The sequence below is a fragment of the Lutra lutra genome, chromosome 7 (genome assembly GCF_902655055.1).
Source record: "Lutra lutra chromosome 7, mLutLut1.2, whole genome shotgun sequence".
Classification (NCBI taxonomy): Eukaryota; Metazoa; Chordata; class Mammalia; order Carnivora; family Mustelidae; genus Lutra; species Lutra lutra.
In genome coordinates this window covers 118961867-118989776 of record NC_062284.1, presented here as the reverse complement: position 1 = coordinate 118989776, position 27910 = coordinate 118961867, and the positions used below count along the sequence as shown (strand labels likewise).

General features: G+C 38.8%; 2 protein-coding genes across 8 annotated transcripts in view; one reads left to right on the top strand and one right to left on the bottom strand.

Annotated features, from left to right (window-relative positions):
* EFCAB11 (EF-hand calcium binding domain 11) overlaps positions 1-27910 on the bottom strand; it is a 146837-nt gene that overhangs the window by 78086 nt on the left and 40841 nt on the right. The gene's annotated exons all lie outside the window — the stretch shown is intronic.
* On the top strand, positions 24368-25516 carry LOC125105150 (chromobox protein homolog 3-like). The gene has a single exon (XM_047738313.1). It carries the CDS (start codon positions 24436-24438, stop codon positions 24985-24987), a length of 552 nt encoding a protein of 183 aa, XP_047594269.1. The 5' UTR covers positions 24368-24435; the 3' UTR covers positions 24988-25516.

Genomic DNA, 27910 nt, shown 5'->3' with positions numbered 1-27910 from the left:
AGGACTTGATGCGGGCGTGTGTTAATGGGCTGAATTGTGTCCCCTAAAATTCATGTTGAATTCCTAAATGTCAGTACCTCAGAATGTGACCCTGTGTGGAGAAAGGGTCTTCAAACAGCTAATTAGCTTAAAATGAGGTCATTAGGGTGGGTGCTAATCCCCTAGGACCGGTAGAGGGAAATAGGACGGAGACTCACAGGCATAAGACCAGCTATTTGTAAACCAAGCAAACGGGCCTCAGGAGAAAATCAGCCCTGCTAACGACTTGATCTCAGACTTCCAACTTCCAGAATTGTAAGAAAATAAATTTCTGTTGTCGAAGCCACCCATTCGTTCATTATAGCAAACGAACACAATATGGATCAAGGATAGTGAGGAGGAAAAAATTCTGAGACAGATGTGGGTAGAAGGATAGACCGAATCTGGTGACCAGTTGGTTGTAAGTTGTCAAGGAAAGAAATGGACTTAAAGGATTCTGGTGTGGGTAACTGGGTAGATGGTGGTATTATGAACCAAGAAAAGTAATACAAGAAAAGATCAGCAGGTCTGAGAGATAATATAAAGCATTTAGAACATATGGAATTTGAGAGGTCAATGGAGACACCCAGAGAGGGATATTTAGCAGGACAAAGTTATGAGTCTGGAATTCTGAAAACAGGACTGAGATAAAGACATGGGACCAGGAGTCTTCCACATGGAAGGGGAGGCTGTGAATGAAATCTCTCAGAGGAAAGATATTGGTAAAGGGGAGAAAATTGGAAGAATCATGCAGGCAGAGGGCCAACCACTGAAGGATACAGAATGGAATGGCTGTTAAAGGTGAGACCAGGCCCAGGAACAAGTACCGTCACAGACAACCCATGGAAAAGGGTGTTTCCAAGGAGGGGCTGGTCACCAGGGCTGAATTTTTTTTTTTTTTTTTAAGATTTTTATTTATTTATTTGACAGAGAAATCACAAGTAGACAGAGAGACAGACAGAGAGTGGGGCGGAGGGGAAGCAGGCTCCCCGCTGAGCAGAGAGCCCGATGCGGGACACGATCCCAGGACCCTGGGATCAAGACCTGAGCTGAAGGCAGAGGCCTCACTGACCCACCCAGGCGCCTACCAAGGCTGAATGTTGAAAAGAGGTCAGAGACTAGAGAGTGACCAGTGAATTTGACAATTAGGAGATTACTGGTAAACTCAGCAAAATCATTCAGCCGAGCTCTTGAAGGTGAAAGCCACTCTGTACTGACTTGAGAATTGAGGCAAACACAGATCACTCTTGCAGGAAGCTGGGCAGATTTGGAGCTAGGGGCGATGCAGTCTCCAGAGTGGGCTCTACCATGAATCCCAGTAGTGGAGGTGCTGGGCTGGAAGGAGAGAGGGAACAGAACTACAAAGTAGGTGGGGTTGCCGGGGTCATCTCCTCAGGTCAGAGAGTACTGGGCCTCTCTGACGGGTTCTCTCTCCAAGACTTCAAACATCATCCTTACGAGGAGCTGCTCCTGGTCCTGTTTGGGATGGCTGATGTGAATTAGAGCAACTTCCTGTTCAAAGCGTGCTCATGGGTGCAGGTAGCCCAGTTGTGGATAATTTTTCCTAGGCTTCTCTGCGCTGTGAGGGAGATCACACCCATTTGATGTTGTGAAGGAGCACACTGGGTCAGGGAAAAGAAGAGGGGTGGAGTAAACCACAAATGAGGCAAAGAGCAACTTTATCCCCCAGGGTGCTGCCTGTCACAGCTAAAATTTGGTGAATTCTAGTCACTTTCTATGCATGTACTCTCCCACCAGACGAATTCAACGCCTGCAGTGATAAGCCAGTGTTGTAATCTAGAGCACCCACGCAACCCCAGGCCCTTCTAGCCCACCCAGTACTGATCGGAAGCTTTACCACAGCAGTGTAGACATCATGGCCCTGGGTCTTCATGCCCTGATGGCCAGGTTCTGCTCACAAGGCAAGAAAGAGCCCAGTGAGCATTTCAGAGCATGTCTACACCTCTCAGAAGGCTAGAATAGGGAGGGAAGGATGTGTAACCCAGAGGGTCAGAGGCCCAACTCTTCCAGGTAGATGGCCAAACTATTCCTGAGTGAAGTCAGAGTTACATCTGGAGAAACAGAGTAATGAAGCCATGACGAGGGTTTTCAAAGGCAGAATAAAGTAACTGGGTGGAGATAGTATTAAATACACAAAATCTGAAAAGAATTCAGAATGGGGTGGGCTACGAAATGTTTGTCTGGGTTTAGGCTGCATATTATCTTATTTCATTGATTCTCAGAGACACCTTTTCCCACATTTAAAATCTAAAATTGTGAGGCATTTACAATCATTGGTATCGTAGCATTGTGTCATAGTTTAATGGGCAGAATTTTTTTCTTTCATTAGTGGAACATATTATGATGGTGCCCGAGAATCAGTGTGTTTCAGACTTAATGATACAGTATTTTATTCTATGAAAGGGTACAGCCGTGTTTGATCTGCTGCTTTAATTAGAAGTATTCAGCTTAGCAATGGGTAAATTTTGAGTACTATCTGAAAAACAGAGTGTCTCAAAAGGCACCCCTTCATATATTAAGACACTGAGTAACTATTTTGAGAACCAACTGTGCACTTTAATTTACCACTCTCCAAACAGTGAGCAGCAAGGCCTCTAATCGGCACAAAGTACTGTCGTGCTACATCATGAGTGATGACATTCAGGTTCTGAAACTCAATAGCCTGATTATTACCATTTTTTTGTTCAATCGTTGTGTGTCTGTAATTAAGTCTGTGCCTTCCTCTCCAACACTGTGGAATGCTGATCACTTGCTTCCTGAGTGGGGAAGAAAAGACTGGAGACTCTGCTCTTTCAAAGTCAGAGGACAAATTCTAGCTTGCAGTTGGGACACACTAAAGGACGGTTCTGAAGAACACTTTGAGACAACATCTTTCATTGAGTGAACCCTGTGGTCATGGTGGTATTTGGGGTTTGTAGGGATTTCAGTATGTACAAGGTTGAATTCATATATCGGGAATGCGCTCTTTTTTCACTCCTGAGTATGGGATGAATCGATTTATTTGCTTATTTTTTAAATTCGTCTACGGCCTTTAGAAGCTATTATCTTATTTACATAAAGGTACTTTTGAACTTTACAAACATGTTGGATGCTACCCCGCTGGTCCAATTTTTAAATAAGGTATTAGATATGTACAAAGCAACAATTCATATCTGAAGTAAGAAAATGAAGGATGGAAATCACTGCCAAATGCCTTCCTAAATAATATTTTTAAAATAATCATTTTCACAGATCAGCTTTGTGTACTAAATTAAAATACACTTTCTTAAAATATTAAACCATATGAATATCTAAATCTATTTTCAATGTTTTGAAAGAATATGGAATATATTTTTGGTGGCAATCAGTATGTCTACTTTGGCAGTTATTACCATTCAGGTGTCTTAACTTTTAATTGACCTAAGAGACAATTAACAATGAATCTTTATCTTAGCTTTCTTCAAGGTCTAAATTCACTTTTCATCTTGGCTTTTCTCATTTTCACCTTGTTCCTGATCACTTTACAAGGCATATGCCTCTTTCTTCCTTTAATTGCTTTTTGTAGTTCCTTTTTCATTCTTTTTTTAAATTGCGTGTTGCTAAGCAATGTGCACAGCAGTACGATATACATTCATTACCTTTGAACATGGCCCACATGGTATTACTTTCCTCTCCTCCTTTACATCATTGGAATTGACCTCAACTGCACTTTCTGCTTTCTTCCAACCTTTCTTTTCGCCAACACACCCATCTCCCTGTCCTTTGATCATGACTCAGTAGCTATTGTATTCAATATTCATCCCCCTTTTTTCTATGCCCTGTTGTTTTTGTTAAGCTCTGGTGGACAGACTCATTTCACAGGATTATTTTTCTTTTTAGTCTATTCTCTTTGTCTTACTTCTTTCATTTGTATTTAAAGACATTAGAAGACACTTCTTTGATGAAATTTAGGTCGTTTTTTATTATTTTCCTTTTATCAATTTTGTTGTAGATATAGGTCATCTCAGGACCACAGCACCCATTTTCAGTGCTCTCTCCTGATATCACCTATTTACTTTAGTGATTATATCAACTATAGTATAAACCTACGAAACCATATCACTTACTCGACATAAATCTATTCTATTTTTCAGTGACCTAGAATGTATTTAATTTACTTAGCTATGGTAAGCTGCCAAAAAAAAAAAAAAAAAAAAAAAAAAAGCTCCCCCAACACAAACCAAGCAACTAAACAAAAAAAACCAAATACCTCAATTATTTATAAACATGTATCATAATTTTCTTTTACATCTACGTCTGAATAAATAGTTTTGAGAGAATGCAAAGAACATGCTTTACCTTTACCAAACCAAGCTAATTTGTACTGTTGGGCTCATATGGACTCTTATTCCTATTATTCTTGAAGACAATGATTTCTAAGCAGGTGTGGATGGGTTATGACTCAGGATCCCCTGATATTCAGCTTGATTCAGTCTGGCCATAACTTTATAAGGTCTTGCTGTTCTAATTCTAATGAAAGCCAAGTGATGCTTCTTCCCCAGTTATAACGCAGGGAAGTCACAGAGTTAGAGTGAAATTCAGTGTATACAAACGCTCTGGAATAAAGCTATTCTATCAGAAACATCAGACAGGAGTACGGGTGTGCATGTTACTACCAATATATTCTCTTCCACATCTAGCCTATGAACAGTTTTTTGGATCTCTGTTTATTCTAAATTTTACAAGCATACCCTTCTCTCTTTCTTTCTTCCTTTCATTTATTTTTTTGAGGAGGGAGAGAGAGAGAATGAACAAGCGGGGAGGACGGTCAGAAGGAGAGGGAGAAGCAGACTCTCTGCTGAGCAGAGAGCCTGATGTGGGGCTCAATCTCAGGACCCGGAGATCATGATCTGACCCAAAGGCACACACCCAACCGACTGAGCCACCCAGGCACCCCAAGTATACCTTTCTTAATACTATTGTAGGACTCCTTTCTCTCAAATACTGGATTGCGCAGCAAGTGAAAGGACTCAGATTAATTGACCTCATAATCAGAGGTTCTTATCCTAATTCAAATTGATCCCAAACTGAGAATTTGCTTCCACATTTCCTTTTGAAGGTGGTTTAGGATAAGTTGAAAAATGATAATAGTAAACAATAAAATGGAAAAAAAATGTTAACTACTTAAAGAAAATGAATGATTAAAAAAAATGCCAACTATGTTATAAACTATGGCTTACTGAGGGGCAATCAGTGTCCTTAATATGAGAACAGGCTTTGGGGTTAGCTGGATTGGTTATCTTGGTTATTTCACTAAAATGAAAACTAGTATCACTTATGAGGCAGTAGAACATAGCAGTTAAGAATGTCAGTGTGGGGGCGCCTGGGTGGCTCAGTGGGTTAAAAGCCTCTGCCTTCGGCTCAGGTCATGATCCCAGGGTCCTGGGATAGAGCCCCACATCGGGCTCTCTGCTCAGCGGGGAGCCTGCTTCCTCCTCTCTGCCTGCCTCTCTACCTACTTGTGATCGCTCTGTCAAATAAATAAATAAAATCTTAAAAAAAAAAAAAAAAAAAGAGGGGCGCCTGGGTGGCTCAGTGGGTTAAAGCCTCTGCTTTCGGCTCAGGTCATGATCCCGGGGTCCTGGGATCGAGCCCCGCATTGGGCTCTCTGCTCGGCAGGGAGCCTGCTTCCTCCTCTCTCTCTGCCTGCCTCTCTGCCTACTTGTGATCTCTGTCTGTCAAATAAATAAATAAAATTTAAAAAAAAATGTCACTGTGGAAATTTACGCAATGAGTTAAGAACAGTCAAAACAATCCTGAAAAAATTACAAAGTTGTAAGATTTATACCACTAGATTATCACGACTTATTAAAAAGGCATAAAATTAGGAGTGTCATATTGGCACAAGGATAGACAAACAGATAAATGTAAAATAACAAAGTCCAGGGAAGGGTTAATGTTACAGTCTCTCAAGTCCAAAGGCAGTTGCGAGGCAGAAACCCTTCTTTCTTGGAGGACCTCGGGTCCCCCTCCCACCCCGTGTCCTTCAACTGATTACAGAAGGCCCACCCACATTATGAAGAGTAATCTGCTTTACTCAAAGTCTACTGATTTAAAGTTTAATCACATCTTAAAAATATCTTTGCAGTAGCATCTGGACTGCTGTTTGATCAGAAGCTGGGTACCATGACCTAGTCAAGTTCAAACATAAAACTAACCATCACACCTGGCATTAGGCAAAGATTTCTTTTTTTTTTTTTAAGATTTTATTATTTATTTGATAGACAGAGATTACAAGTAGTCAGAGAGGCAGGCAGAGAGAGAGGAGGAAGCAGGCTCCCTGCTGAGCAGAGAACCCGATGCGGGGCTCGATCCCAGGACCCTGAGACCAGGACCTGAGCCAAAAGCAGAGGCTTTAACACACTGAGCTACCCAGGTGCCCCTAGGCAAAGATTTCTAAGATAAGACCAAAAAAAAAAAAAATCATGAGTTATTTAAAAATTAATAATATTTGGACTTCAAAATAAGACTTTTGCCTTTTAAAAAATGTTAAGAAAATGAAAACAAAACTTACACACTGAACCTATATCTAGCATATATAAAAAACTCTTATAAACCTAGTACTTTAAAAAATTTTTTTAAATATAGGCAAAAGATTTGAACACATTCTTCATTACAAGAGATATGGATGGGAAACAAGGACAGGAAAAATTGTTTAAGTCATTAGGGATGTATAAATTATGAATACAAGGAGATACAACTATACACCTATTAGAAATGGCTAAAAACAAAAACAAAACAACAAATTAATAATACTGAGTGGCAGCAACAATGAGCAGCAACTGGCAGTCTCCCATCTTCCCAGTGAAAATATAAAACAGTTTGCCAGTTTCTTATAAAATTGAAACACACACCTACCATGTAACGCAGAAATTACATTTATTAACCCAAAAGAAATGAAATCAAATATAAACAAAGACCAGGACACAAATGTTTATAGCGGTATTATTCATAATTGCCCCAAACTGGAAACAACCCAATGTCTATCAACTGGTAAATGTCCATCAACTGGTAATTGAATAAACTGTAGTAGAATTCATAAAATAACACATGACTCAGCAATGATCAGGAACCACTGACACAGGCAACAACATGGATGAATTTCAAATGCATTATGTCAAGTGAGAGAAACCAATACAAAAGATTACATACCGTGTGATTCCATTTATGTGACAGTCTGGAAAAGGCAATAACATAAGGATAGAAATAAGATCAGTGGTGTCAGAGATTGGGAGTAGAGGTAAGGAACTGAAAGGAATAGAAATATTTTGTATGTTTCATGCTGGTTACACAGCTATATACTTTGTCCAAACGCATATGACTGTACACCTATAGTATGGTAAGGTATGATACATAAATTATACCTTAATAAATCTGATTTTTAAAAATTAGAAGTGAAAGAAAACAAAAATGATGAAAGAATATAATAATTAAGATTAAATTTACCAGGAGAAAAGAAACAGAAATATGACTTCAAAAAGAATCTAAATCTTTGTTAAAGAAGAATTTGTTCATACCATTTTAAATGCTTACTCGCACATTTCTGAAAGAAAATTAATCACAATGATATTTAGATTCCACTGGATACACTGAAGAGCCAAAGAATAGTTTTATTTTTAATGTCAATATTTACAACACACTGGAAATCATATGCTTTGCAATCATTTAAAAAGGATTAGCCGATCAGTCTAAAAATGCTCAAGGAAGTACATTGTTTTTAAGAATCCTTTTAGAGAAATACAAAGGCCACTGCCCTAGAATGCAGCTTCCCAAAACTCTGCCACAGATGGATTATAGGCGCGGCAAAATATTGAGCCCCAAAGCCTCTTGGGCAGACAGTCAAAAGCAACTTGTCTGTTTACCTAAAAGTGCTTTATAAATACTTATTGTCTATAAGTGCAATAAGGTGAGAAGATTGTAAAGCACTGCCCTTGAGAAACTGTTGCACATGTGTGCACGTGGAAAGGTACAAGAAAGCTTATGGCAGCATTTAGTTGAAAGAGCGAATCACTAAAAACAATGTCAATGTCCATCCACAGGCAAGTGGATATATAAAATGTAGAATTATCTTTCAATGAGACTTTATACAGCAATGAAAACAAATGAAATACAAAAACTACATGTAATATTGATTAATCTCAAAAACTTTATGTAGAATGAAAGAATCAAGATCTTGGCTATGAATGATACAATACAATTCTAACACTGGAAAACATGCAAAACAAGGTAACATACTGTTTATGGATATCTATGCAGTTGTATTAAACGCATATGCACAAGACTGATAAATACCAAGATATGGATTATCGCCATTCTCTCTAGAGAGAGAGAGAGGGTAAGGAATTAGGGAAAAATGCATAGGGGTTTTCAATTCTACATGTATACTTTTATTTCTTTAAACATATGAAGTAAATGTGGCAAAATGTTAAGACTAGAAAAGCTAGGTAGCTGAAGCACAAGAGTTACCTTAAATTACTATTACCTTTCTGCATTTAAAATATTTCCAATGAACACACAAAAAAATGAAAAAGTATGCAATTGGTATCTTGAAAGTTGGTAGGAGTCCTGATTAATTGTAGATTTGATGATTTATGCAAATAAACAATCCTCAGAGCTCAAAGCATCAGAAATATTAGCCAAACCTTAAGATTAAGTATAACCATCATTAACTTTTTAGTTAGCTGCTTATCAGAACCTAAACCCACGGTCAGTCTGGATAACCTCTCCGAGTTCTATGAAACCCAAAGAAAATCTAATATGCTTGAATAATAAAGATCACATATCATATCTAACATAAATAAGTTGTTTTTCTGTAGTCACGAATAAACTAATTCATTGATTTATTCAAGAAGAACTAAACAACCACGTGCTTTATGCTAACCTGAACATCCAGAGGTAATCAAAACAGAACAGATAACACCACTGCCATCATGGAGCTATTATAGTCAAGTGTGAGAAACAAACAATATGCAAACAAAGATAAAAGACAGTCTCAGAGATTGGTAAGTACTGTGAATGACATACAACCAGTAGTAGAGATTTATTTGGGGGTGGGGTCGGGAGACGGGTGAAGTCACTTTGGACAGGGAAGCCCTTTCTGTTGATGCAATGTTTAAACAGGGAACCACAAATGCAAAGACCTGGAATAGAAGGTTGCAAATGTCTAAATACTAGGTGCCCTGGGCCACATAAGCATAACAAAATAGACACAAGCTTTCTAAGTCCCTAAAGTACAAGGACATTTATCATCATGCAGTGGAAAAGTTTACAATTCTTTTAAAAAAATTAAAACTAAGGGCACCGGGGTGGCTCAGTGGGTTAAGCCTCTGCCTTAGGCTCAGGTCATGATCTCAGGGTCCTGGGATCGAGCCCCGAGTCAGGCTCTCTGCTTGGTGGGGAGCCTGCTTCCCCCTCTCTCTCTGCCTGCTTCTCTGCCTACTTGTGATCTCTCTCTCTGTCAAATTAAAAAAAAAAAAAACTTAAAAAAGTTAAAACTAGAAATAACTTGTTTCCTATCCATGAATATTTAAATAACTATCATACCTCAATCATATATCAAGAGTTCTTATACGGTATTTAGGTAAAAACAACCATTACGGTATTACACTGAAATAAAATAACACTGAAAATAAATAATAGGGAATCCTTATGGTAGTCACTAAATGACACTGGTAAAAATCAACCTTTTTCTAACATATGGACTAGCCATTTAGAAAAGACGACAGGCTGTAAATATATTCTTGGGAACAGGTGTTATGGAATAAAGCAAGCAGGCTTAGGCAGGGATCAAAAAAAAGCAGGTGACTCTGAACAGTGAAGTAATATTACAGTAGGACGTAAAACATCTGTATCATATTTCAGCACATGTGTTAACACTCAGACTTTTCTTGAAGCTATCATGTATTTTCTTGGGAATGGATATAGTAAATAGTGGATCTCTTCATTTCAATCAGAAAAGAAATAATCTAAAGTACACTTTAGATTTAGATTTAAGATACACTTTAAAGTACAGAGAAGCAAGCTCCATCAGTCATGCCAGTTATCAGCTATATCCCAGATGGCCACCTAGGGGCTTTTAAAGACCATTCCCCAAGTTATTGTCCAATCTACTGAGTAGACAATACGGCTAGCACGATGATGAGAATTACAAGGAAGGAAATCAAAGGCTGAAAATGCTGTCCTGTCTTTGTTCATAAAACACAGTGCAGTGATACCTTCTCTGCAGTTCTGATGGCTACAGCTCAGAAGATACCAAAAGGAGGTCTAAAAAAATAGTGAACTAAATTAGTGGTCGAGGACCAAACAAGCTGTCTGTAGGGATATGGGAAAAATACGATTCAGATCCTCTAATCCGGAAACACAAAGGCTGAGAAAAGCTTAAGAGATCAGGAAAGTTTTACATATGATAATTAGAATGGTTTTTCAAAAACTGAAAATTAAGAGCCATGAAACAATGAAGATTAAAAGAGGTTTGGGGCGCCTGGGTGGCTCAGTGGGTTAAGCCGCTGCCTTCGGCTCAGGTCATGATCTCAGGGTCCTGGGATCGAGTCCCGCATCGGGCTCCCTGCTCGGCGGGGAGCCTGCTTCCCTCTCTCTCTCTCTGCCTGCCTGTCTACTTGTGATCTCTCTCTGTCAAATAAACAAATAAAATCTTAAAAAAATAAAAAAATAAAAAAATAAAAGAGGTTAGATGAAGATAGTTTCTTTTTCTTTTTTTTTTTTTTAAGATTTTATTTATTTATTTGACAGAGAGAAATCACAAGTAGGCAGAGAGGCAGGCAGAGAGAGGAGGAAGCAGGCTTCCCGCTGAGCAGAGAGCCCGATGCGGGGCTCAATCCCAGGACCCTGAGATCATGACCTAGGCCGAAGGCAGAGGCTTTAACCCACTGAGCCACCCAGGTGCCCCAAGACAATTTCTTTTAATCACAATTTTATTTAACATCTTAACCATGAGGTGGGAAAAAATGAAAATTAAACACACACACACACTCTATAGGGGTACCTGGATCATTCAGTTGGTTAAGCGTCTGCCTTCAGCTCAGGTCATGATCCCCAGGGGCCCTGGGATGGAGCCCCGAATCTAATCGCGCTCCCTGCTCAGCAGGAAGCCTGCTTCTCCCTCTCCCTCCCTGCTGCTCTCCCTGCTTGTGGGTTCTCTCTCTCTCTCTCTGTCTCTGTCAAATAAATAAATAAATAAAACTTTTAAAAAAATACAATAAAGCATTTGATAAATCACAGAATCTGAGACCCAAGCTTGAATCCTGATTTACCACTTATTAACTGCAACTTGGGACAAGTTTCTTACCCTTTTTGTGTTTCAGTTCCTTATCCAGGAAATGGTTGTGAGAATAGAATGAATAAAGAACAGTGCTTGTTGGGGCATGTGGGTGGTTCAGTCCTTAGGTGTCTGCCTTTGGCTAAGGTCATGATCCCAGGGTCTTGGGATGGAGCCCTGCATTGGGCTCCCTGCTCAGTGGGAAGCCTGCTTCCCCCTCTCCCTGTCCCCCTGCTGGGTCCCCTCTCTCTCTGTGTCTCTGTCAAATAAATCAATAAAATCTTAAAAAAGAAAAAAAAAGAACAGTGCTTGCTACCTAGTAAGTGCTTTTTTTTTTTTTTTTAAGATTTTATTTATTTATTTGACAGACAGAGATCACAAGTAGGCAGAGAGAGAGGGGGAAGCAGGCTCCCCGCTGAGCAGAGAGCCCGATGCGGGGCTCGATCTCAGGACTCTGGGATTATGACCTGGGCCGAAGGCAGAGGCTTTAACCCACTGAGCCACCCAGGCGTCCCTAGTAAGTGCTTTCTAAAAGCTTTAGCTAGGGGCGCCTGGGTGGCTCAGCAGGTTAAGCCTCTGCCTTCGGCCAGGGTTATGATCTCAGGGTCCTGGGATCGAGCCCCACATCCGGCTCTCTGCTCAGCAAGAAGCCCGCTTCCCCCCCCCCCCCCGCCTGCCTCTCTGCCTGCTTGTGATCTCTCTGTCAAATAAATATTAAAAAAAAAAAAAAAAAAAAAAAGCTTTAGCTATAATTCCAGCTACAGAAAAAAGCTAACACAGCACACCTGATTGCTATCCTGCTTATGAGGATCGTCCTTGGCTGGCATCTGGAAACAGATTTTCAGAAGTTTCTCACCGCCATTAACTCATACATGAATGGATTGCTGTGCCTAAAACTGCTTGTGCAACAATATGGTTTATGTTGAACCCCACATGCTTTCCTTCTGGGAGTCTGGAATTTTGGTACATGCCAGGTAGAGACTGTCTACATAATCATCCCACAATAAAAATCCTGGGTGCTGAGTCCTGAATGAGTTTCCCAGGTTGCCACAACTTGCTGTTGGAAGAATTAAGCATGTCCTGTGTGACTTCATTGAGAAGGGACTCTCAGAAACTTGCACCTAGTTTCTTCTGGACTACACCCCATGTGCCTTTCCCTTTGCTAATTTTGCTTCATAACCTTTCTCTGCAACAAACTGTAGCTGTAAGTAAATTATATGCATAGTCCTTCCAGTGAATCATCAAACCTGGTGGGGGCCTTCTTTAGAGATCTATCAAGACTCAAACATAGTTAAATTATTTTATACCAGATGTAAGTATAGTAAAAATGCATTTTTATAAATCTTGAAGTTCAAGAAAAGTGATTTTTAGATATAATACCTTGATGAAAACAGGAAACATTGTTTCTTCTCATAAATAATAGATGAAATAAAAAAGTTGAGATTCAGTGGCATAGTCATTAAATTATACCACTATTTCCGGACAATATGCCTTGACATCAGATGAAAATAAATATTATCTTACACCTTCTTAAATGATATTCAATAGAAGAGCAATAGTGGTCCGAAAACCTTGGCATATCCTTCAGATAGCAACAGAAGATAGAGCACAACTGAAATGCCAGAATCCCCAAACTAGAAACATATCATTAATTTCACATATTTTCTACATCTCTTAACAAATAAGCTTAGTCTTTTCCAACACTTGGTAAATCCAATGCTCTGCCCAATAAATCAATATCTGGAAATGAAAATTTAGAATGAAAAGTTTGAGAGAAAAAGTACTTAATAAATCATGTGACTTTCTGTTTTTGGATAGTCTGATCAATTCCCCCACTGAAAAAAAACCAAAAATGTTGCTTAAGAACTAAAACAAAACTACCTTAAAGGCAGTGAGTTACAAAGATGGTGGGGCCAGGCCATATTCTTGGGATAGCTCAAACCTGAAGTGGTTATTGGAAATTCGGCATCCCCAAACCACTTTTTTCCTGAGGGTGAGGGTCCATATCTGTACTTCAGCTTTGGTTTGGTGGCTTCAGAGGAGAAAAGATCAGGAGTGAAGACTCGGGACTTACCCACCAAGGATTATCTCACAGAATAACTTCCCCACATTAGGCTAATACCCAAAGAGCTGCATGAAAGTTGCCCTGAGCAAAGTAGCAAGAGAAGAGTGAAAGGAAAAATGATAACCCATGTCCGAGGGGTTAAGGATGTTGACCGACCCTCATCTAGACTGGCACCTTGGATCTAAGCATACCTTGAGTGGGTACAGAATTTCAACATAGTGTGTACACATAGTGTGTACACACATACATCTTAAGTAAAATATTAGCGAACTGAATGCAATTGTATATAAAAGGTAACAGGCATGACCAAATAGGGTTTATACTAAAATACACATGTCACTCACCACATTAAAAATAAAAACCAATTATCTTTATCTAAATAGATATAGAAAAAGCATGTAATTTAAGCATTTAATGCCCATTCTTGATAAAATAACAACAACAACAAACTCCCAATGTAGTAGACTAGGTGGGAACTTCTTTAATTGGACATAGGGTCTAATTATAAAACCTTATAGTTATGATAAAATTAATTGATAAGATACTGAAGTCTTTCCCCCTGAGTTTGGAAATAAGACACTGTCACCACTTCAAGTACCAGTCTTAGTGCATACGTCAATGAAAAGAAATTAAAGACATAAGAACTGGAAAGGAAGAAAGGAAGTAGTTACTATCCTCCACTGATAGTATTATCTTCATTAAAATATCCATAGATAAGATAATATCCATAGAAGATGTGGTATATATACACAATGGAATACTATGCAGCCATCAAAAGAAATGAAATCTTGCCATTTGCGACGATGTGGATGGAACTAGAGGGTATCATGCTTAGCGAAATAAGTCAATCGGAGAAAGAAAACTATCATATGATCTCCCTGATATGAGGAAGTGGAGATGCAACATGGGGAGTTAAAGGGGTAGGAGAAGAATAAATTAAACAAGATGGGATTGGGAGGGAGACAAACCATAAGTGACTCTTAATCTCACAAAACAAACTGAGGGTTGCTGGGGGGAAGGGGGTTGGGAGAAGTGGGGGAGGGGTTATGGACATTGGGGAGGGTATGTGCTATGGTGAGTGCTGTGAAGTGTGTAAACCTGGTGATTCACAGACCTGTACCCCTGGGATAAAAATATATGTTTATAAAAAATAAAAAATAAATAAAATAAAATATCCATAGAAATCTATGATTTAATAAGGTTGCTAGATATTAAATCAATATACAAAAATCAATTACATTTCTATTTAAGTGTTATTATAAGTAATTTAAAAACCATTTTTTAAAAGATTTTATTTATTTGTCAGGGAGAGAGAGAGAGAATGGGCACAAGCAGGAGGAGCAGCAGGCAGAAGGAGGAGCAGACTCCCCACTGAGCAAGGAGCCTGATGCAGGGCTTGATCCATTTATATGGAAAAGCAGAGAACTGGATATAACCAATATATTGCTAAAGAAGAAAAGTAAAGAGGGAGAATTCCCATATGGATATTAAGATTTTATGAAGACATTGTGGAATTGGCTCAGGGTGACCAATGAAACAGAATACAAAATGTAGGAACAGAGGCAGCATGGCAGAACTGTAGAGAAAAGAGGGCACAGTTAAAAAAAAAAAAAAAGGGCAGAAAATAATGGTTATCCATATGGAAAAAGTTCCCACACACCATGCACTGCTCAAAAATCAACTCTAAAAGAATTAAGAATTTAATTTTCAAGAGCAAAACTTTAAATTTTATGAAGAAAATATGGGTACCTCTCTAACCCTGAAATGAGTTTCTTAAGTGAAACATAATCACTCCACTACAAAAAAGATTCATAAATTCAATAAAATTAAATTTATTTATATTTCAAAAGTTATCTGAAGACAGTGAAAAGACAAGCCACAAACTGAGAGAAGATACCTGTTAAAATGACAAAATATTTGTAGTGAGAACATCTATAAAGAGCATGGTCAAATCAATAGAAAATACAACAGAAAAATGGATACAAACCATGAGCAGATATGTCACAGAAGAGACCAATAAACATGAAGATATGTAATATATGATTCATGATTAATCAGGGAATGTAAATCAAGCCCACAATGAGGAACTATACCCACTCCACTGGAAAAGATTAGGAAGTCTAATAATACCAAGTGTTGGAGAAGATGCAGATCACCAGGCTCTCTCATACACTCATGGGCATGCAAATTAACACAAATGATTCAGAGATATCATCTGGCATTTTAAAATGTTGGCACTATCAAAGTAAACATTTGCATGCTTTATAACCCAGGGATTCTACTCCTGAGAGAATCACCTATATAAAGGCACAAGGAGTTATGATACAAGACTGTCTGTACAGTATTATTAGTTATAGCAAAAAAACAAAATGCCCATCAATAGGAAAATGGATAAATTCTGGTAAGTTCATATAATGAAATGTTATACACATTTAAAATGAATTCTAATCATATGCTAAACAGGGACAAATATTAGAAACACATTACTAAGTGAAAAATGCAAGTCATCAAACGACTACATACATCTTAACACTCTTTTTATATATAGTTTTAAAATGAGAAAGAGTAGATATTAAGGAAATACATAAGGGTGTGTACATGTATGTACATATGTATTTGTGCACGCGCGTGTGTGTGTTTAAAGCAAAGGAAGAACAAACAATCCTGAATAGTAGTTCTTTTTTTTTTTTTTTTAAAGATTTTATTTATTTATTTGACAGAGAGAAATCACAAGTAGGCAGAGAGGCAGGCAGAGAGAGAGAGAGGAGGAAGCAGGCTCCCTGCTGAGCAGAAAGCCCGATGTGGGGCTCGAAGCCAGGATCTGGGATCATGACCTGAGCCGAAGGCAGCGGCTTAACCCACTGAGCCACTCAGGCGCCCCCTGAATAGTAGTTCTTAATGGTAGGAAAGCAGGAAGACAGAATGGAGGACTACATGAGTATATATGAGTTAGTGGTAGTATTTTAAATCTTAGATCGAATGTACTCATTGTATTATTAAACACACTAACAAATCAAAGATGACTATGCATGGAAAAATTATATTAAAAAATTAACTACATACATCTACAAATTTACAGATTGCTACAATCTGATTCAAACTATTACACCATAGTTTTAATGTATGCAAACTGTTAATATACCATTTTGGAATAATTTGTCATAACATTTAACTTATTTATACAACCTGCTGGAAAGGCTAGCAAGTAAACACCAGTTGAAAATAAGGAAGGAAAAGAGTATACATTGCTTCCATAAAACTAATTTAAGGAGGTATGATAAACACTTCCTGCAGTGTTAAGAAACAAAAGAGATGCCAGCAACAAAAGGCAAAATGCACTGAAACCTACCAGTCAAGGAAATCTAGCTGTAAAAACAAACATGAGCATTATACAAATAGAGAATAAAGCTGTAATTGTATAATCCATTTGTATAGACTGAATGTTTTATGTCTTCCTAAAATTCATATATTGAAGCCTAACCTCCAGGGACGCCTGGGTGGCTCAGTGAGTTGAGTGTCTGCCTTTGGCTCAGGTCATGATCCCAAGGTCCTGGGACGGAGTCCCATATTGGGCTCCTTGCTCAGCAGGAAGCCTGTTTCTGCCTGTCACTCCCCCTGCTTGTGCACGCTCACTCACTCCTCTCTCTCTCTCTCTCTCTCTGACAAATAAATAAAAAAAACTTAAAAAAAAGGAAAAACAATCTGAGGGTTTTGAAGGGGCGGGAGGTGGGAGGTTGGGGGAACCAGGTGGTGGGTATTGGAGATTGCATGGAGCACTGGGTGTGGTGCAAAAACAATGAATACTGTTACGCTGAAAAGAAATAAAAATAAATTAATTAAAAGCAGAAAAAAAAAATATTAAAAAAAAAACAAAAACAAAGAAAAAGAAAAAAAGAAACCTAACCTCCAAAAGTAGTAGTATTCAAAGTTGGGGCTCCTGGGAGGTGGTTAGGTTGTGAGGCTGGAACCTTCATTCTGGGATCTGTGCCCTCAGAAGGCACCCAGGAGAACTCCTTTGCCTCTTTCGCCCCACGAGGACATATCGAGAAGATGGCTGTCTATGAACCAGGAAGCAAGTTCTTACCAGACACCAGATCTGTTGGCACCTAGATCTTAGACTTCCCAGCCTCCAGAACCATGAGAAATAAGTGTCTATTGCTTAAGCCCCCACTACAGTGTCTTCTACTATAGCAGCCTGAATGGACTGAGACACCAATGCAATGGGGAGCGCAATGTGCTAGGGCTGCCAGACCTGAATCTAACCTTGATCTATGACTGCTTAGATGTGTGACCTTGAGTGGGTCATTTAACCTCATGTGTAAAATAAGAGACTGTACCAAGTTTGCAGGATCTTTTCTTTGATGGAAGTCCAGAATCCTGTAAGAAACTATTCTTATCAAGAATTAACAAAATCATGATGTAATTTCTTTATATAAGTAAATGATATGTAATTTAGTATTCAAGTGCCTTTGGATGAATGACAACAATGTCCACAAGCTCTGAGGAGAGAATAAAGCATTCCTATAGCATTAGCATCAGATTAGCTAAAATGGAAAAGGGATGTATGCACTGATAGTTTCCAAGTGGTCTATGAATTGGATTTTTGGTAGATCAGAGGTGTTTTTTGGTATAGTCTTTCCACGTAACTACACTGAGGCAAAAAATTATAATTTAGGCATTATGATTTAAACATTAAGCATTAAATTCTATAATGAAAGAATTTGATAAGTCTGCAGAGATTCTATCTATATTTCCATGCAGAGGAACCTGTTTTGGGGGGAATATTACCCCAGTAAATTACTCCAAAGCAATGCTCTGCTCCCCAGAACCACAGGGGCAGGCCTCCATGTGGGGTGCCTATGATTGGAAGGGAAATCTATTTAATCCTGGCTGCAATCTAGCACGCCCATCCCTCCAACAGAGCTATTTCACAAATCAAGCTGACATTTTAATCTACTATTCTGTAATACATGTATCTATTTCTCAATTTATTCTAGATGGTGAAAGAGTGTGCTAAGTTATTGTACCTCTTCAAGCCCCAATAGAATAGTATGCAACAGGGAAAGTAAATGAAAGATGCGTGTATTAATGTAAATATGTCTCAAAAATATAATGATTAGAGAAAAAGAGATCTGCATTTATGTAAGGCTTAAAAATAACACAGTACTATATGCTAATTCAAATACACAGACCTGCATCATAAAATATAAAGGCACACATGGGGGCGCCTGGGTGGCTCTGGGTTAAAGCCTCTGCCTTCTGCTCAGGTCATGATGCCAGGGTCCTGGGATCGAGCCCCACATCAGGCTCTCTGCTCAGCAGGGAGCCTGCTTCCCCCTCTCTCTCTGCCTGCCTCTCTGCCTACTTGTGATCTCTGTCTGCCAAATAAATAAATAAAATCTTAAAAAAAAATAAAGGCACACATGAATGATTTTAAAAATTTAGGATAGTGGGGCGCCTGGGTGGCTCAGTGGGTTAAGCCTCTGCCTTCGGCTCAGGTCATGATCCCAGGGTCCTGGGATCGAGCCCCGCGTAGGGCTCTCTGCTTGGCAGGGAGCCTGCTTCTTCCTCCCTCTCTGCCTGCCTCTCTGCCTACTTGTGATCTCTCTCCCTCTGTCAAATAAATAAATAAAATCTTTAAAAAAAAAAATTTAGGGTAGTGATTATTTCTGGGGCAGAGGAAGGGAAAGGCAAGTAGGCAGGGCTACCCACGGGGCTTCAGTCATGTTTGGAATGGAATGATTTATTTCTTAACCTGGAATGTATACGCACTATTTTTCTGCCTCAATTATTTTACATATACATAATACACACTGACGCACCTCATGTACATCTCCAAGAGAAGAAGCAGCAGAGCTGAAAAAGTTCTGCCCTGTCACAGTGAGGCTCTGTCAACTCTTTTCCAGAATCCCTGGAACAAAGGCAGTGGGAAGAGGCATTGGCCATGCCTGGAGATAGACACTAAATGTAGCACTTGATGTAGCACTGGCTTCTACAGTTTTATTTTAAACAGGAGGAAAATCTATGAAGCCACAGAATTAGGGAGGTTAGAAAGACTAAAGCCGAGCAGGAATCTAAGGAGTGGAATTACTAGCAGCAAACCATGGAAAGGCTTCAAGAACTTACTTTTTTTCAGAATGAAACTTCAACCTCTGCCTTCTAAAAATGTTTTTATTAATTATCTCTGAAGGAAGACTCACTCAATAAGTATTTTCAGCAATGCATTTCAATGCCTTATAAATCACTAGAAAGTTTAGTTCAGTGGAAATTTTGTCAGGATATTATGACTAATATGGTCTGAAGACACACAGAAAGGAGATGGTCTATATTGTTTCCTGATTCCCAAGTCTAAATCAGACACCCTGAATCATAACCGGGATAGAACAGAGTCCTCAAATCTGTGTTGTTTCATTTAAAAGTGTCTATACCTTTCAAGCTTTCAAGTATCTTATTATATTGTTAATTTTTAACAAGTCCCTTCCTCAAGAAGAAAGGTATTCAAGTGATTCATCCTTTTGGCACTGAGGCACGCACGTGTAGGTCTCAAGATCATTTGTTCACGTCTTGTGTCTCCAATGAGGAGGAACAGATGAAGACTACGTTCACATTACAAATGACTGACATTCAGATTAGATATTTGGTCCTTCATATCACTTTATGATTTGTAACCTAAGGATAAATAAGATGTTAGAAAAGGTAGCTGACCACGGATTGAAATGATAGATACCATCCAGGAAAGTTGCTTTCCAGTCCAAGTCTATCCCATTTGCTGCCACATTCGTCTGTAATAGCTCAGTGGACTCATCAGTTTCTTGTGCCCAGTTTCTTGTACCTCTTCAAGCCCCAACAGAATAGTATGAACAGGGAAAGTAAATGACAGATGCGTGTATTAATGTAAATATGTCTCGGACTCAGCATGGACTCAGGGTATCTGCTGAACTGAACTTTACTGATAATTGGAAACAAATGTGGGAAGATGATGGGGATACCAAAAAAGGATACTACAGTCCACTAGCTTGACTTTCTTTGTATACTGGGAATGCTCAGAAAACCTACACGTCTTGAGGACTCTTAACATCTTTTTTTTTTTAAAGATTTTATTTATTTATTTGACGGACAGAGATCACAAGTAGGCAGAGAGGCAGGCAGAGAGAGAGAGAGGGAAGCAGACTCCCTGCTGAGCAGAGAGCCCGATGCGGGACTCGATCCCAGGACCCTGAGATCATGACCTGAGCCGAAGGCAGCGGCTTAACCCACTGAGCCACCCAGGCGCCCTTAACGTCTTTTTTTATCCTTCTATCTCTCTGCTTCCAAGGTTTACAACCTTACAAAAGGTTACAAAAATAATTAATATGAGTATAATATACACAATATGATATGAAATATAATAAAGGACCGAATATGCTGTGATAGGATAAAATACAGTAACACAATGATATAACATACTATGGAGGGGCATCCACGAAGAGTGCACATCACGCATTCCCTCTTATAGCGTTTTACCTTCCTTACAGCATGTTATCCCTGTCTGGAGTTAACTTTTTACTCGGCTGTCTGTCTTCTTACAGCTAAACTGTGAATTCCTTGAGAGAAGGGACCTTGTTTGCTTTACTCATAGCTCTACCCCCAAGCACCCCGAAAGTGCCTAGGTACACAGTAGGTGCCAAATAACCACTTACTGAAGGGAGGAATGAATATATGCCTACTCAATTTAAAACCCCTCCGCTCGAAGGCTTCGAAGCATGTAACAAATACATTCCCTATTTTATCAAACTCACTGTCTTGAATACTGGGTTTACTGAAAAGGGGGGGAGGGGAGAAGAAAATGGACTCCTTACAATATATAACAGGGAGAGCTCATGCCACAGAGAAGAGCATGGAAATGAATGCTGTTATTTAATTTACATATTTTAATCACATTCATCTGATCCATTAGAAACTAAAAATAAATCCTTTCACTATTTTTACACTAGGCACTAATTTAATTATATTCTGTGACTAAAGCTATTACATTACATATTTTCTATACAAATTACCTTGTACTTCTCTAGCAACGATATGAGCTATCTCAATATGTCACAGGTATTCTTGTAGTCTGAGAAATAGTATGAGGTAAGAGGCAATATGAACATAGTACTGAATAAAATGCTTATAAAATGGGATTCCTTCTCTCAGCCAGAAAAAGGAGACACAACACATTAGGTCAGTCATTAGGAGTAAAGCTCCACAAACAACGTCCGCTAACGTCTGCGTTAGTGTGGATCTGGAGCTCCTACGTGCCTACTGGAATTTGAAACACTGTGTTTTCCAGAAAACACATTTAAAGGAGAAAACTATCCCTTAAAAAACAAATTCGAGAATCATTTAAACACAGTTTTACTGGCATAGTTTCAGAATCTATCGTGAGATATTTTGTCTAAGTTAAATTTAAAACTCCTCATTTTTCAAGCTGACCTGTTACAACTAATAGGTTTTAAAATGATGAACAGCCACAGAACCATAAAAAATATTTCACTTTCATAAAACCAAAGATCACTCTGTCTGAAATGAAGTTTCATTTTTAAAACTATGCATTTGGAAAAAAAAAAAATCATATACTCTTGAAGAAATGGTCATTTTCCACAAAAGAAAATGTGAGTAGGATTCAACAGTAGCACAGAACTAAAACACACACTGTCAAATAAAGGCTGTTTTGCTATTTGGCAAATACAGAGCTTGTTGCTATATAATGGGTAGGAGAGAGGGGATGGGAAGTTCCAGGTATTTGCAAATCAAGAACACAAGGGTTTTTTTGTTTTTGTTTTTGTTTTAACTTAGTCTTGTGAAAATATTAGCATTTAAAAAAAATCAACATTAGATTTGAATTAGGTTTAGGAAATTATAAAGAGACAATGCACAATTACAGTATCAGGGCATGTAAATAATTGAAATTTATTATCTACTTTTAAGACCATTTCTATAGAGATAGAGAACTTTGAAATGCACTGTCATGAAAGAAACTCACATCATGTATGTGTGTGCAAAGGGACAAAAACTCAGTGGCAGATGGGGCGAAAGGCATGGCTTCAGATGGGATCCTTTGGAGGGGATTTCCAGGATCACCCACAGGTTTGGTAATTTGCTACTTTTCGCTACATCCTTTGGCCAACTTAAGTCACAAGGTGAGCTCAGATTCAGACAAGGGAGATAAACTTCACCTCTTGATGGGAAAGAGGCAAGGCGCTCTGCAAAGGGGTGTGCCAACAGGGGTGGCGGGAGTCGTTATGGCCATCTTTGCAAACAACCGACTAGCACATGAATGCATGTGGTCCTTTTGCCATGCAGTGGGTGTCTGAATCATAAGGTTTGGGGGATGAACAGGAGAGCTCATAACTCAATGAGTTCAATGTGAGAGATTTACTACAGTTACCATAAAGATTGCTATCCTCATACCCACACGTGGGGCATGGAAACCTGCACTTCCGGGCATACAGCAATGTTCCAGATGTCCATCAGGGTTCTAATCCCCACCCCCAAACACCACTGACAGAGAGCAGGGTCACACGCAGGAAGAGCTGTACAGTAGTGCAAGGCAGGTGGCATGCCCTTAGTGCACAATGAGATACAGAAACTATTGCCACAGGTGCTGAGAAGAGGGGACAGTCCCTGAGGAATGGATAGATCAGAATGTGCAACAGAGGAGGGGACCCAACCAGAAAGGGCCGGATGCAGAGACTGGGGTGCAAAGGAGGGGACATCCCAGAAAGGCATTATCGTGCACATAGTGTCTGAAGGTAACAGCTCATCAGGAGGGAAGCTGGAAGAACTTCTAAGGAGAGGAGGCAGAGGATAGTCGGCTGTGAACACGGAGTTAAGGTCTGGCCTTTAGCATGTGCACTTAGGCCTGGGGCCCAGACACCTGCAAGGAGGTGACGGGAAGAGGGCTGACAGCAGGAAGACACTGCACTAGCAAAGGGACCGGTGACTGAATGAGTTTAGAGCAAGGGCAGAAAAGAAAAAATCAATGATGACTACGAGCATGAAGCTGGGAAAATCATGGTATCACTGACAGAAATAGAAGGAAAGAGCTGACTTGAGGACAAGGATAATGATTCTCACTTTAAATATGATGAACGGAAGGTGACAACAGGCAACTTAGAACATTGCTGGCTATTTATTAACTGTGTGACTTTGGGAACATTATCCAACCCCTCTAAGCTCAGTTTTCTTATCTGTAAAATAGGAATCATACCAGTGTACAACTCATTAGGTTATTGTAAGGACTGAACAAAATCATGGCAATAGTGGGCACTCAAAAAATGACAGGTACAGGTGCCATCATCATTATCCAGTTTATTATTTGACAAATAGCCCAGGAACCGAGTTTTTTGGGTCACGTGAACTTATGATTATCTGATACACTTCTTATCAGGTTTTTTTCCCCCTCCAGTACAACTGAGGTAATTTAAAACATTCTATTCTAATGGCAGTCCTTGTAAATTTCCCATCACATTTGAGTCTGAGCAATTTATAACCCAGAGAAGGCTCCAATTCTATGACAAATTCATCACCGCAAACTATTAAAACTAGGATGTCAGCTGACCCATCTGGATTAGATGTGAACATTTGACAGCTATGGTTCTTTCTAAGAAGCATAACCCAGTAGGTTTAAATGGGGTTTCTTTACACCGAAAGAAAAAAAACCTTGAAAAAACATGATTTAGTAATAATTTGCAACATGCTAAGAATCTCTTTGAGATGAGAGGTGTCTGTCTGGCTCTGTTTATTTGGAATATAAGAAAATAAGATTAAATAAAGAGTATAAGATCTTATAGTAATAAGGCAGATATAAGCAGTGGGGAAACAGAAAAGGTAAATCCCAAGTAAATCTGAGAATTTGACATTGGAATTATTGGTAATCCTGGGCAGTGAAAGACATATTTATCATGTACGTAGTCAGTGCTTAATAAAGATTTGTTAAATAGGGAGACGCCGCAGACCCGGGACCCGGAGCAGCTCGGAGGCAGTGAATAATAGCTCTTCAAGTCTGCAATAAAAAATGGCCTCCAATAAAACTACATTGCAAAAAATGGGAAAGAAACAGAATGGAAAGAGTAAAAAAGTAGAAGAGGCAGAGCCTGAAGAATTTGTGGTGGAAAAAGTACTGGACCGACATGTAGTGAATGGGAAGGTGGAGTATTTCCTGAAATGGAAGGGTTTTACAGATGCTGACAATACTTGGGAACCTGAAGAAAATCTAGATTGTCTAGAGTTAATTGAAGCGTTTCTTAACTCTCAAAAAGCTGGTAAAGAAAAAGAGGGTACAAAAAGAAAATCTTTATCTGAGAGTGAATCTGATGATAGCAAATCAAAGAAGAAAAGAGATGCTGCTGATAAACCAAGAGGCTTTGCCAGAGGTCTTGATCCTGAACAAATAATTGGTGCCACAGACAGCACTGGAGAATTAATGTTTCTCATGAAATGGAAAGATTCAGATGAGGCAGACTTGGTGCTGGCAAAAGAGGCAAACATGAAGTGTCCTCAAATTGTAACTGCTTTTTATGAAGAGAGACTAACTTGGCATTCTTGTCCAGAAGATGAAGCTCAATAATTGTTTGCATTGCTTTATATATATATATTTATAAATATATATATATATATAAAATCTGGGCCTTTGTTTTTTGATTTATTAGTGTGAAGAAATAACATTCTAATGAAAATCAAGTTTGATATGTTTGTTTTGAAGTAGTATCGGGGGAGTTGTTGGGGTTTTGCATCTATAGCACTGGTTACTTTAAGCAAATAAAAGCTTTCTGTAGTTGCTTCCTTTATCAGAAAAGAATATTTGAGACCATGATATATTATCCCCTTGCATTAGAGAACCTTTTCTAAATGTTGGGGGAAATCTTCATAGTCTTTACTCAGTCAGTCAGAATTTGTGTTTAACTCCTATATACCTAAGGACCATTCTGGGTTTTTTGTTTATTTAGGGGTTTTTTTGTGTGTATACTTAAAATACATACATAAGTGGTTTTTGTTTTTAACATTCACCAAAACAAAAACAGCATTTTATAACCATGGATAAGCCCATGTTTCCGGGATTCTATCATTTTCAGCATTTTAAGAGATAAATCACTTAAGCTGAAGTTTTTCCCGAGGCCTTAACCTTTCAAATTTTGTAATTAATTGGACAATTTAAATATAATGTAAACAATTTAAATTGGACAATTTAAAAGCAGCCATATCAGAATCCATATCCTTCTCTACAGCCATATAAACGCAAGTTTATTTGCAAGATCCCTGAAAGGAAAATTTTATCACCACCACCAACCTCCCCACCCAAATGACAAAACTAGACAAGTCCTTGTGTGTTTTACTTAGGTAAGCAATACTTTAGTTAAATGGACATTTAAAGGTTCCTTCTAGTGAACCATTCCTTTTTAAGAAGTTGAAATTCTCTGTGCCGTATTTTTTTTTTTTTAAGATTTTATTTACTTATTTGTCAGAGAGAGAGAGGGAGAGAGAGCAAGCACAGGCAGACAGAATGGCAGGCAGAGGCAGAGGGAGAAGCAGGTTCCCTGACGAGCAAGGAGCCCGATGTGGGACTCGATCCCAGGACGCTGGGATCTTGACCTGAGCGGAAGGCAGCTGCTTAACAACTGAGCCACCCAGGCGTCCCTCTCTGTGCTGTATTGACTAAAAGGTCATGATTCATGGATTGTCTACAACTTCCTTCATGGAAACTAATATAATCAGATGGTTAGAGATGTTTGGCAGTTTAGCACCTGCTGGAGTAAATGGGTGGACAGGCTTCTATACTCCAAATTCTTCACCTGCATGTTTTTTCTTTACCCCAGTTCATTCCTGACATGTAGGCTCAGTCTTTTCAGTATTTGAGTTACTGGTTCAGCACAAACCAGGAAAAACAGTAACTTTGTAGTCAGAATGTTATCCAACTGTATATTGTTTACTTTATTGTAAATACTGGTAAACAGTGGTCAATAAATAGTTTTATATTCCTTTATGTGATTAAACTTTTTATTAATCTGATTTTCTAGTGGGAGTAGACACACACCTTAGAATCCTGTTCATGTTTATATATAACACTAAAGCATTAGAGTACATGTCTTAGATCTTTTGAGCTGAGGCGTTTCAAACTTACTGGTATATGTATTTCCACAAAAATGAAAATTGGTTCCTTGGGGTGCCTAAGAGGAATCTGCTTCATTAAAATGAAATTTTGATACTTAGAATCTAGTTTGTTGAAACTGCTGTCTGAAAAACAGTTATGATAGGATAGATCCTGTTGTGAGAGACAGATTTCTTTTTTTTTTTTTTAAGATTTTATTTATTTATTTGACAGAGAGAGATCACAAGTAGGCAGAGAGGCAGGCAGAGAGAGAGAGAGAGGAAGAAGCAGGCTCCCCACTGAGCAGAGAGCCCCATGCGGGGCCCGATCCCAGGACCCTGAGATCATGACCTGAGCTGAAGGCAGCGGCTTAACCCACTGAGCCACCCAGGTGCCCCGAGAGACAGATTTCTACTAATCTCCAAAATTCATACAGAGAAAAGGAAATCATTTTGCCGTAAATCTAAATATTTAATTATGTTGTGTATCTGAAACTGATAGGTTATATGTCAAGTTATACCTCAATTAAAAAACAACTTAAAAAAAAAGATTTGTTAAAGAATGCTGAAATTGATGATGTTTGAGAACAATGATAAGTGAATTATTTTTCTTCATTTCTTGCCATTAGACACTATACTATTCCTCATAGTTTTCTTTAAAGAGTAAGTAAACAAAGGTATGGAAACAGAGAATCAAGGTATTTAAAGCCAGAAGGAGAGGAAACTGAGATCTAGGGAGGTTAACAAATGTGCCTGAATCAGTTTCCCATAATATGGGAGCTGAGGCCAAACCACTGGCTGACAGCCCCATGTATACCCCACCACCCCAGCATGGAGAAGACAGAGTAATGGAGAAAATCCAGCCACTCAATTTTGTGATTTGTCTGAAGGTCTAACAAAAGGTTGAGAAATGTGGACTTCAATTATTTAAGCCATAAATGTTTCCCATTATGAGATTTAAGCAGTCATGACCATCAAAAATACAGATTTTTTTTTTTTTTTTTTTTTTGGCCATTAACACGGTCACATTTTACAGTTTGGCAGTATGAGGTTTTTGATATTTTTATCAAAAGGTTTTATGACCAAATTGTCAGAAATCAGGGAATTTTATAAAAAGGGTGTACAATTCAGTTGAAGTGTTTTCATATATCCACAGCCTTAGGTCTATGAAAAGGGTTATAGCCATAGATTATATAGCTCTATTTTTGACCGTGAAAATTTATATGCTGTCCAGATCTTTATTCTATTGAAATTGAACTGGAAAAGGGCCTTAAATAAAATGATTCCTTCAGAATCTGTAAACTGTAGTAGACCTGATTGATAAAGCGATTCAAAATCCCTTTCAAGGGTGCACATGAGGAGAGATATAAAAGAGAAAGATAAAGGTTCTTCTTCTCATGATGGAT